This window comes from Globicephala melas, chromosome 9, assembly GCF_963455315.2.
Source record: "Globicephala melas chromosome 9, mGloMel1.2, whole genome shotgun sequence".
Classification (NCBI taxonomy): Eukaryota; Metazoa; Chordata; class Mammalia; order Artiodactyla; family Delphinidae; genus Globicephala; species Globicephala melas.
Genome location: NC_083322.1, coordinates 1,652,240 through 1,665,332, shown reverse-complemented (window position 1 = coordinate 1,665,332; position 13,093 = coordinate 1,652,240). Strand labels below are relative to the sequence as shown.

The 13,093-nt window shown below is 40.0% G+C and overlaps 1 protein-coding gene across 3 annotated transcripts in view; it reads right to left on the bottom strand.

Moving 5' to 3' along the window:
• LMBR1 (limb development membrane protein 1) overlaps positions 1–13,093 on the bottom strand; it is a 132,108-nt gene continuing 119,015 nt past the window's right edge. The window contains exons 13-14 of one of the 3 annotated variants that reach the window (XM_060305039.2): positions 7,003–7,164; positions 3–3,836 (exon numbers count right to left, since the gene is read on the bottom strand). In XM_060305039.2, coding sequence (XP_060161022.1) covers positions 3,751–3,836; positions 7,003–7,164 — 248 coding nt within the window. In that variant the 3' untranslated portion in view covers positions 3–3,750. Of the gene's footprint in view, positions 3,837–7,002; positions 7,165–13,093 lie in introns of all 3 variants that reach the window. The other 2 variants (XM_030854334.3, XM_060305038.1) reach the window with 2 other exon arrangements.

Genomic DNA, 13,093 nt, shown 5'->3' with positions numbered 1-13,093 from the left:
ATGACTTGGTGGTTTGTGTCAAGTATTTTTTTTTAAAAACCAATAAAACAGAATAGAAAAAGCCAGCATGCATCACACACAGTAAAAGTAGGTACTGTTTTGTTAAATTTTTGTTTGTGTATAGCAGTATGTATGTGTGTGTGAGTTACAATGTAGACTGGATTTCTTACTCTGGTCAGAAGTCTGAAAGCCACTGCCGTAGAGGCTTCTGTTTGTCAGTGAATGAACCACATGCTAAAGGCCTTTGCCTTCCAAGCACTCTGGATTAAGCTGCTCACACCACAATCAGGTATATGGCTCAGTCCTTCAATGGAAGAAATTAGAGACATCAAACCTAAATAAGTCAAAGAAATAACATACATGATTTCAATTATTGATGCTACATTTTAGGTTGCAAGAAATTGATCAAAAACTCCCCAACAAAAAGGAGAGAAAATATCCACTCCTCCCTCAGTTCAACATTCCATAAGAATAGTTATTGCCCTTTATAAAACTGAAATGAAAATAACCTACATACACTCTTAAGTTTTAGCCATGATGGTATTTAAGATTAAAAATAAAAAACACATTTGAGTACTTGTAAACCAAAATATGAAATCACTTTTTGTAAAACTTTAATTTCTGAGACATTTAAAAAGTCACACTAAAAGTATCTCACAGAAACAAGCCTGATAACCTGTAAACAAAACACTCTGTAAACAAAAATAATTTGCCAGTGCATCCAAACATTATTTTTAAAGTAACATCATACCAATTTTTTAAAAGTTTAAGAAGTCAGTACTGCATGTATCCTCATACTTAAAAAAAATTATTTTAAGAACTCTGCCTTTATATACTAAATACTGCTAACAACATAGAAAGCCACCTAGGGCTTTCACGCGACGTAAGCCTGTGTTGCTGGCAAATAAGGCGGTTACAGAGGCCACAGGGAGGCCGACTGCTCCAGAAAACCAGGCAGAAGCCGGTGCCCCGAAGGTCAGGTATATATGCACCTTTGACGCACCCGAGACTGAGAACCACCAGGAAGCTTTCATTCTCATCCACTGTCAACCCCTCAGCGTGGCACTGAAGGTGCCACCTGTGTGTGTGTGTGTGTGTGTAATTTTCACATAAAGTCTCATATTTACAGCAGGTCTATTTTTACACAGAATGTATATAAAGCTAAACAGATTTTAAATCTAAGAAATATCTTGGAAAATCAGTAAAAATCATTACAAACATTATAATCTGTAAAATTTATAACTTCAAAATAATTTATTTACATACTGTAGAACCAATGAATGATAAGAATTGGCTCAGTCTCCTCAAGAAACTCTGTGATTGCAGTGCCTAATGCCCTTTTAAAATAGATCCTAGTGGTGAGAAAAAATAAAAGGAGCATTTGATTTAATGCAGTCAGTGATGTACCCCACCCACTTAGAAGGAAGGCAGTTTCAGGCCCGTCCGACCGCCGGCACCGGGACCTCGGACCTGAGGCCTCGTGCTCGCCCTCCACTGCACGCACAACTGCAGTAACAGTAAGCTCACGGGTGCCTGTCTGTCCTTACCGGTCCTCCAGTGCTCGGCCTCAGTGCGCCGCAGCCACTTCTGCCACAGGTGCACATGCCAGCCTCCAGCGTGCATGCAGGAGAAGCGCCTGCATTTAGAGTAAGTGTCTCACTCAAGAGGAAGACTGCGCTTGTGACCAGGAATGCACCAGGTGTTGCTAGAGCCTCAGGTGGTTGTCATTACGTGCAGACCGAGGATGTGACAACCTATATTTGCTTCCACAGAAGGCATCTGGCACCCAAGGTTCAAAACCGTCCCTCTGCTCCACACAGCAGTGAAGAAGCATCCACTAAGAGCTTCAGGAATTTATAATACATTTCACTCCTTACTAATCCAAACCTGGCTTAAGTCCTCTGATGAAAAGAAACTTTCAAATGAACAAAGAGTTGATATAGACATTGAAAAGTTTAATATTTTACTCAAAAATTTTCAGACATCTTACAAATACCCAGAAGCTCTTCCTCTGGATGTCTGCCCTGAAATTGGTGTCAGTTAAAAGTGATATTCTTTTATTTAAAGGAATTCTTTTCTCTTCTCCCCTTGACCTGGTCTGCTCAAAGCAAGCAAGTTTCAGTAAAAATCAAAACTTGCAATTAACACTTAAATAGGTATAATTACCAGTAAAATTAGAAAGCAGCCAATTTTTATTCATTTTCTCAGTATGTGGATCTTATGCTGAGAAATTCACCCATACTAGACTGGTGGTATTTACTGAGTGTTGTTTAGAATCACAAAATGTTCTTTTATTTTAAAACTAAGCTGCATTTTAACAGGAAGAGAAGCTCAGAAGGAAATGCAGAGGTATAAATAAAGGAGAAGTATACACAATGGAGCTTTGGGTTACTTTCTCTTATTATATTGGATCTAAGTGGAAATTTTTGATGTCAAAATATATATAGCCTGTTTTTCATAAATTTCTCCCAAAAAAACCCTTTAAATTCAACAATTTGAGAAAACTGTTCTTTTCCTTTTGTCTGAACACAACCTGTTGCCAAACACACAGCGCATATGAACATATGTGTTTATAGAGGCTGCATGATATGAACTGTGTGCAAGTGGACCCATCTGCTATTTTTGCATGCACAATTTCTGGTACTTGATCCTAGTGGATGGTAACACGGAGTATAATGTTATAGCTTTTATTCAGTGGACTTAAGTCAAGAACCCATCCCAAGAATTATTTACAATTTAATAACTGAATGATCATCAGACCATGATACACGGCAAAACTTTTCTTACATCATGAATGCTGATGCTGTGTGTTTTGGGTGTTAAATGGTAACATTCGTAAGTCTGATGTTTAAATTGGCATGTACAGAAGTGATCAAAGCCTGAAGACTGTGGCGACAGAAGGGGTGTCTACCACAGAGCATTTATAGTTCATAATGGACACAGGGAATTAAGGGATTTCTGAAAAAAATGTTTAAAAAAAACTGAGTGTACATATAGCCTATAAGGCAAAATCTAAGTTACAAGTGTATTCAACACTGGCAACTATGTTATGAGAGGTAATATTGAATTATATACACATAAACTGTCAGAGAAGTATGATTACATAATACTTCCTACCATAGCTTATTCCACTGGACAGTAGGAGGTATTCCTGTGGCATGCTACCAAGGCTCAAGTTTTAAAAGAATTTTGTATTTTTCCCTTGACTCAAAGTCCAATCAATATCATTCTGTAACATAAATCAGAACTATGCTTTTGTTTTTTCTTTAAGGAAGTGAAAAATATAATTTGCAACCATTTACAGTTCCAATGTACCCACTGCAATATCATCTACAAACTTTCATTTTTTGCAGAAATTTCACATCTAAGTACCAAGGATGCCCTTTCATGTAGGGCATGAATGGAATTCGTTTTGAATGGAATATATAACAAGATTTAAGTGAATCCTTAGAAAGCCCCAAAGTTGGCCTTTTCTAACACTCTCATATGGGCGCATAACTGATGCAAGCAAACATGGCCCCAGAAGACACGCCGCCCTGAGGAGGCTGCACCTGGCTGGGAACTACAAGGGCCGCCCCAAAGGTAAAAAGAAGAAGACCTGCAACAGCCGAGCTCTTAGATTATGAAAACGACACCGACAGGCCCAGGCCGTAAACGCGGGCCACAGTCAGCAGGAAACACCCCTGACCGACGGGAACGTCACAGGTTCGGGGCGCTCAGGCTCTTGATTGCAGGGCGCTGCTGCGGGTCTCACAGTGCTTTCTGATGCCCATTCGCAGAAGGCTTTGTGGTTTCTGAATCCCTTGAAGTATCTGATAAGTGAAGTTTATGAAGCCCTGCAGGAAAATGAAGAAGATGTAAGAACTAATGCATTGTTGAGAGGTCGGGCAGAGTGTGCCGTGCTCCTGAGGGAACTGTGCCTCTCTGGCTACACTCCCTGTAGGATGAAAGGGCCCTTCTCCCCACCGGCAGCGCCTGGGCCTGAGCTGAAGACAGCTGCCCAGGAGGCAGTCAGGCCTCCCCTAGTTCAGGGCAGCCTGGGAGTCCTTCCTTCATCCAACATCCCACGGGGCCGGCTGAGGCTTCTGGTGAGATGCAGTGGCCACTGCCCTCCGCACAGCTCCTGCCCCTGCCCCGCCCTCCATCTTGGTCCCAAGAGCAACTTCTAATAAACCTCCTCCTGCAAGCTTATCCCCACACCCTAGTGCCCTTCCCAGGGAACAACCTGAAACGAGGATGACCCCATTTTTGTTTTAAAAGACACCCATATATACACACTCACAGGAAGATGCAGGGAAAGACACACCAAAACATAAAGCATGCAAGTAAAAAGAAAAGCAACAGAAGACACTACCAAGAAGAAAGAAATGGCAACAGAACAAACTGACCATAAAGAAGATTTCACTACTCAAAGATATTTCACAGAGTAAAAGATTACTACCTTTTAAGTTACATTACTTTCCCTCTGTATCACATAGCAATTATTTACATAGCATACCTGACACATAGGACAATACTGTGCCCTGACAGGCAGAAAAGTGAGAAGAAATTTTAAGAGTTTAAGTGGCATTAAAGCTCTGAGCACTTTAACAAAATGAAGCATAAAGACAGTCAAGAGCACATAAGCAACACATCCATGGAAAAGATTTTGAGGAAACAATTTTTGTGAGGCTCAGATATTTGTAAAAATATACCTGGATAAGATGATTTTTCCCCTAAAATTTCAGATGGTTGTCTGCCTGACTGGTAAGCAATTTTATATCCCTCGCAAGCCAACATAGCACTCCAAATTTTTAAATTTCTATCACTGCATATCTTAATGAAAGAAAAGGTAAAACTGAGCCTGTCTATGATGCATGACTGGGAAAGGAAACATAAATCAATCCAACACACACAAAAAAACAGTTCTTGTTGTTCTGTTCAGGAACAGCCAAGCCACTGAGTGACAGAAGGCACCTACAACTGCTGGACGTGAGAAAGCGTGTTAACACAGGCCGGCTGCAGAAGGACGTGGGCAAAGAGAGCAGCGACCGAGTGACCAACGCCCTCCCTGGAACAGAACCCCTTTAGGATCGATTATTTCAATGAGTTACTTCTAAAACCTGGGTGTAGCAAAGGTTATGCATTCAGGAAAACTACAATGTCTCTCTTCTGCAAAAACAATCACCTCCACCACCATCATGGTCGCTACATTCTGAGTGTCTGCCATGTGCCAGGTACTCTATGAGATAGATGTTATGATTCTCAACGCACAGCAGCAGAGAGAAAAATCCCTCCCACCCCACCTCCCACACACACACAAAAGAAGAAAAAGAAAAAAGAAAGGATATAGTTAAATTTTATATTTTATAATCAAATTATGACTCCCAGTGAAATCATATTTAAGATCTCAGATCATTCACACATGACATACACTTAATGAGGATCATTTTCTAGGTATAAGGCATTGCCTCCTTAGAACATTCAAAGAGTAACAGAAAACATTAGGGGAAAAAAAAGACTGTATCTATTAGATGTTTTACACAACTCTTGATGATTTCACTGCCTCTTATGGCCAAAGAGCCAACACAACATTTACAACTTTTACCTTGGGTTAAATTACATTTTACTGTTTTAATAAAGACTTCCTTAGCAAGATGGTATCCAGAATACCCAACTCAAACGCTAAATTTACTGCAGTTTATTCATAACCATCTCATCTTCGTGAATGGTGAATAGGAATTTATCTGAGGTTATGGCTACTAATATTGCTGATGCTACAACAGGCTTAAAAATGAAATTTTAACTCTAAAACTTTGGCTGAGAGGACTGTTTGATTCTGACTTCACCTTTAGATTTTAATCTGACCAGCATTAAGGAACCTAGGCATTAAAATCCATAGATTATCTGGTGCTTCAGCTGAAATGAGATGTAACTTTCCCTTTCAGGCCAATATCTCATCAGCCACCCCCTCCCACGATAAATTTGCAGTAAAACAGACATGAATAGATAATCTGAAATCCTTTTTCCTTCCCAAAGGTCATCCTTTCAAGCATCAGGGTTGGAAAAGCTTGGTGGTATGCAAAGCTTTATTGTTGCTCATAAGGTTTAAAGTATCTGAAAACAGAATCTTAATGAATCAATTATTATGTTGCCTTTTGCAATAGCTAAAAGCCACAAAAGAATACGGAGTATAAGCATTCAAATGATGTCAATTCAGGTAAACGGCTAACGTCAGGACTTTCTACAATAAATCAGTACCTTTCCCTTCTTTTATAAAATTACACACCCTAAACCCAAGAGGGCTTATACAGCAAGACAGCTTCTATTGTCCTGGTATTCCTAAAATACAAAACCTGAAATATGTTTAGTACTAATGTTGAAGCAAGCATGAAGAATACATTCATAGGTTACATTTGGACCCTCTATAGCTCAGCCAAACCTATGAGTTTTTAACACTGTCACATGCATATGACTCATAGGATACATGATGAATGCCCTCTCTCTTATTAATGCCAAGAACACTAATACTTTTATTCTGAATTATTATTCGACTAACTGAAGAGAATTATAATTGTGGGTCAGCCTGATACCTATAAAATCCAATCCTGAAAAAAACCTTTAAAAAACAGTAAGAGGTATCAATACCCAAATATGTCTTTAGCACATCATCATCCTCAGCTCATCACACCTACCCTCATCATCATAATCAAAGAGCTAATGTTTACTGAGCTCTTCCCATGTGCTAGGATTATGCTTAGGCCCTTAAAGGAACTATTTCAGTTAATATTCACAACAGTCCTAAAAGAAGAAGATATTATCACCATTTTACAGATGAGAAAGATGAGACTTAATGAAGTAATTTTATACAAGAGCATAACCAGTAAGTAGTGGGTCAGGAATGTGACCTCTAAGGATTTACACATTTGGAAAAATGAATAGATGAAGACTTAAAATTAGCTGAAATGTCAAAATTATTAATAAGTAGAAAAAGACAAAAATACCCATAAACCTCAGAATTACCTAGGGCCTTGAAAAGTTCTTCTCGTACAGCAGAGGTGAATTTTCTGACCAGACACAATGTTGTCATAATAGCAAAAAGCAAATTGTAGGATAACACAATATAGAAATTTCCCAGCCAATTAAACCTTCCAAAGTCTCCAAGTAGATCAAATCTAGTGATTCCTGTTAAAAATAAATAAAATAGCCCTTAATAAAATCAGGTACAATAAATTTATATATACATAACAAAATAAAGTACAAATCAGACGGATCAAATTCCATGGACTTTCTCATTTCTGTTGGTGGGATCCTAGGTAAAACGCACGGCTGTTACCTGGTGGGAAAACCCCAGTCAACCCAAAGCGACTCTGCCCACATATCGCAGCCTCTTGGAAGCGATGAGCAATGGCGCTGACATGAGTCACTTGCTCAGAGGTTTCGCCTACATCCACAAGAACCCACCGTGCCACTCGTGTGGGGCGGGTGGGTGCAGCCTGCTCCCCTGAACTAGGAAACCAGGGTCGTGATGGAAGAGACACCTGACAAACCCTCTCACCTCCCCCACCCTTGTCCCCTCTTCATGCAGGCTCCTGTTCACATGTCACCTCCTCCGAGAGGCCACCTGATTCCCCTTCCCCAGACAGCGGACCTGCCAAGGCCCTCCACCCTGATTATGTTTCTTCACAGCACACACTGCCCGAAATGTTTCTTTTCCTTTGTGGTTTTTTTTTTTTTTTTTTTTTTGCGGTACGCGGGCCTCTCACTGTTGTGGCCTCTCCCGTTGCAGAACACAGGCTCTGGACGCGCAGGCTCAGCGGCCGTGGCTCACGGGCCCAGCCGCTCCGCGGCATGTGGGATCTTCCCGGACCGAGTCACCAACCTGCGTCCCCTGCATCGGCAGGCGGACTCTTAACCACTGCGCCACCAGGGAAGCCCTCCTTTGTGGTTTATTTATTGCCTACTTTCGCCACTAGAATGTAAGTTCTATAAGAACAGGGACTGTGTCATTTTCATTCTTATAATTCCAATGCCCAGAGCAATGCCTTGCACATACTTAAAACTTATTACATAACAAATAAACAAATAGAGTGATTCCTTTCCAAGGGAAAAAACACACACACACATTATGCATCTGAGTTGGATGCTACAGGCTTGTGCAGGGAAATGGCCAACGCTGGAAATACAGTGTAATTATGTCGTATAGGTTGCAAATGCAGTGCAGTTGTATCATATATGCATTGAAGTTACTTAAATTCACCTATACATATTTAAAAAACAAGTCTTTTTATTGAAAAAAAATCTGAATAGTCATTCTATTCAGTGAGCTCGTGTCCTAGGCCCAATACTTATTGGAAAGAATATGTGAATGGTAGGGTTTTTCTGACTACTGGTAAATGAATAAATAAATAAGTAAAACAGCATTCAAGTGGTCAGTCAACTGAGAGATGATGGGATTGTTGACACTCTTTAAGGAAGAAACTGAAGAGCTACTCGGGGCCATATAAAATTTTAACCACAAAGGACTGTATAGACAAAATCATATACCTTTAATTTTATGGGTGATCTAAGAATTTCAAGAATAACTTTGACTAAACTCAATTTCATCTTATCAGCTGACTTTTAAACTTAACTCACATCCCCACTCAATGCAGTCCCATCACCTATTATACAGACAGACTCCACAAAAGCAGCTTATGGAGACAACAGAAAAACAGCCGGTTTCAAATAGCAGCTCTTTTGTAACTACATCTATCCAGGGCCAATGTATTTGAATCTGAGAGACAATAATCTATCATAATATTTTAAAGAAGTATAAGGTTAGTGAAAACATACAATAAAATATCTTTTAAAAGAAGGTAAAAGGGACCCAGACCCTAGTAGAGTATGCAGCATAGGTCACACCATGAGATCATGGCAACCATTCTGGCGGCAGTTTATCAGACTAAAGACTTAAGAAGACTTCAATCTATTAAAAAGAATATGGGACTTCCCTGGTGGCACAGTGGTTAAGAATATGCCTGCCAGTGCTGGGGACATGGGTTCAAGCCCTGGTCCGGGAAGATCCCACATGCCGCGGAGCAACTAAGTCCGTGCGCCACAACTACTGAGCCTGCGCTCTAGAGCTCGCGAGCCACAACTACTAAAGCCTGCGCGCCTAGAGCCTGTGCTCCGCAACGAGAATCCACCGCAGTGAGAAGCCCACGCTCCACAACAGAGTAGCCCCCGCTCGCCGCAACTAGAGAAAGCCCACGCGCAGCAACGAAGATCCAACGCAGCCAAAATTAATTAATTAAAAAGAAAAAAGAATATGTATCTAACCATATATATTATTTTTCAAATGAAGTACCACTTAATTAATTATTTTTTTTTTACATCTTTATTGGAGTACATCTTTATTGCTTTACAAATGGTGTGTTAGTTTCTGCTTTATAACAGAGTGAATCAGTTAGTACCACTTAATTTAAACTAGGCAGTTATATGTAAACAAGGTACAGTCCTCCCAAAAAGAACTTCAGTGGTTTCATGGCCCAGGGATCCCAGGTAAGCATATCTGATTTTATGCATTTTTTAGAAAACATTTATTTATTTTATTTATTTATTTTTGGCTGCATTGGGTCTTCGTTGCTGAGCACGGGCTTTCTCTAGTTTCAGCGAGCAGGGGCTACTCTTTGTTGAGGTGTCCACAGGCTTCTCATTGCGCTGGCTTCTCTTGTCGTGGAGCATGGGCTCTAGGCGCGCAGGCTTCATAGCTGTGGATCGCGGGCTCTAGAGCACAGGCCCAGTAGTTGTGGTACGTGGGATTAGTTGCACCGCGGCATGCAGGATCTTCCCGGACCAGGGCTCCAACCCGTGTCCCCTGCATTGGCAGGTGGATTCTTAACCACTGCACCACCAGGGAAGCCCAGCATATTTGATCTTTAGGGCCAAAGACTCCCGAGAATCTGGTGAGAGCCACGGAATTTTTCACAAGAAAAACACACATACATGAGGGGGCAGGCGTGCGCGTATGCGCACACACACACACAATTGTGCATATCATGAAGCTCATATTTATGGAGGAACTGACAAATAACAGAATAAAAACCCTCACCCAGATGCGCTATAAGAGTCTTATCCGGTCTCAAAAATTTTTGATCATACACCACCAAAAGCAAAAATAAAATTAGAGTACATATACCCATTATATGTGTATTTTAATTATTTATAAACTATTGATATATATGTACTACTCACTGACATATACATTATTTTACACACAAAACAAAAACTTTAAAAATTATAACAATAAAAATAAATACAAGTTCTAATAGTTTCTTCACACAGCCCAATGACTTACTTTGTGAATGGACGGGAAACAAACTCCCCTTTGGAAACCACTGTCGTATGCTAAATAGCAAATTGGCACTGCCCAGAACTTGGCCTGTGTCGTGCTGGGACAGCACCACTGCATGAGAGTGAGGTGGGGGGCAGAAAGCATTCGCAGAGTGAGAATGGAAGGTATGTTATGAACAACAGAAAAATACTTTCACTAGAACTTCTTAGTGGACTCAACTTGGTATCTCGAGAATCAGGGTCAAGACCCAGTGAGAAACACCAGGCGAAGCGCAATCTCGCTCATTAGATGTTCTGGTCCCCAGATACTTCAGGTTGGCCTCACAGACAGAAATCCAGGAGTCTGTTGCTAGAGTACGCGTGAGGCAGCAGACAAAATACTAGAGATTATATAGGGACGAGCTCTAAAGACCTTGCTGTTTCAAATTTAATGTTTTAAAAATCTAACTAATATCGACTGACTAAAAGATTACTCTGGTACCACACAGTTCTTCACTTCTGAAAATCTTCTATTAGACAAGAAGCCTTAAATAATCACTTTTCTGAAATGTCTGAGAGGATTGTGTCACAGCAATAATTAAACTGTACAATGTACTTTTTATTTTAATTCTTTTCTTCCAGTTTTATTGAGATATAATTTACATACCTCACTATGTAAGTTTAATGTGTGCAGCATAATGATTGGACTCACATACAAAGGAAATGTTTATTACAATAAGTTTAGTGAACATTCATCACCTCAAACAGATAAAAACTTAGAAAGTTAAAAAGAACTTTTCCCACGTGATGAGAACTCTCAGGATTTACCCCTTAACAACCTGCCTCTACAGCACACAGCAGTGTTAACTCTAGGTATCATGTTGCATATCACACCCCTAGTACTCATTTATCTTGTAACTGGAAGTCTGTACCTTTTGACGGCCTTCATCCAGTTCCCCTTGCACCCACCTCCCGTCCCTGCTAACCACAAATCTGATCTTTTTTCTTATGAGTTTGTTTTTGAAGTATGATCGACCTAAAACACTATGCAAGTTCCTGTTACACGACAGAGTGATTCAATACTTCTATATATTTCAAGTGATCACGATGTCTAGTTACATAGTTATTGACTATATTCCCCACACTGTACATTTCAGACCGTGAATTTTGCAACTCTAATCTCCTCACCTATTTCTTTCCTCCCCTTACCGCCCTCCCTCTGGAAACCACCTGCTCTCTGTATCTATAACTCTGTTTCTGTTTTGCTATGTTTGTTCATTTGTTTTGTTTCTTAGATTTCATATTATCAGTGGAATCATACAGTATTTGTCTTTCTCTGTCTGACTTATTTCACCAAGCGTAATACGCTCTAGGTCTACCCATGTTGTCATAAATGGTTATATTTCAATCTTTTTTATGTTTGAGTAATATTCCAGTGTGTGTGTGTGTGTGTGTGTGTGTGTGTGTGGTGTGGTGTGTGGATATACACACACATCACATCTTTACCCATTCATCTATTGATGGGCACTTTGGTTGCTTCCATATCTTAGCTATTATAAATAATGCTGCAATGAACATAGGGGTGCATACATATTTTCTAATTAGTGTTTTCATTTTCTTCAGATAAATACCCAGGAGTGGGATTGCAGGATCGAATGGTAACTCTATCTTTAGTTTTTTAAGGAACCTCCCTACTGTTCTCCATAGTGGCTGCACCAGTTTACACTCCCATCAACAGTGCAGGAGGGTTCCTTTTTCTCCATACCCTCTCCAGCATTTATTATTTGTAGACTTTTTTTTTTTTTTGCAGTACGCGGGCCTCACAACGCGGGCCCAGCCGCTCCGTGGCATGTGGGATCTTCCCGGACCGGGACACAAACCCGTGTCCCCTGCATCAGCAGGCAGACCCTCAACCACTGCGCCACCTGGGAAGCCCCTATTTGTAGACTTTTTGATGATGGCCATTCTGACCAGTGTGAGGTAATATCTTGTTGTAGTTTTGAATTGCATTTCTCTAATAATTAGCAATGTTGAGCATCTTTTCATGTGTCTTTTGGCCACTTGTATTTCCTATTTGGAGAAATGTCTATTTAGATCTTCTGCCCATTTTTTGATTGAGTTGTTTGTTTTTCTGATATTGAGCCTTTGTATATTTTGGATATTAACTCCTTATCGGATATATCATTTGCAAATATCTTCTCCCATTCAGTAGGCAGCCTTTTCATTTTGTTGACAGTTTCTTTCATTGTGCAAAAGATTTTTAGTTTGATGTAGTCCCAGTTGTTTATTTTGCTTTTGTTTCCCTTGCCTGAGGAGACAGATCCCAAAAACATATTGCTAAGGCTGATGTCAAAGAGCATACTGCCTATGTTTTCTTCTAGAATTTTTATGATTTCAGGTCTTACACTTAAATAATCTGTTTTGAATTTATTTTTGCACATGATGTGAGAGAGTGGTCCAGTTTGATTCTTTTGCATATAGCTTTCCAGTTTTTACAACACCATTTATTGAAGAGGCTGTCTTTTCCCCCACTGTACATTCTTGCCTCCTTTGTCATAGATTAATTGACGTAGCTGCATGGGTTAAACTTCTGGGCTCTCTATTCTGTTCCATTGATCTATGTGTCTGTTTTTGTGCCAGTACCATGCCGTTTTGATGACTAGCTTTGTAGTATAGTTTAAAATCAGAAAGCATTGATATCTCCAGCTTCATTCTTCCTTCTCAAAATTGTTTTGGCAATTCAGTATCTTTTGTAGTTCCATACAAATTTTAGAATTATTTGTTCTAGTTCTGTGAAAAA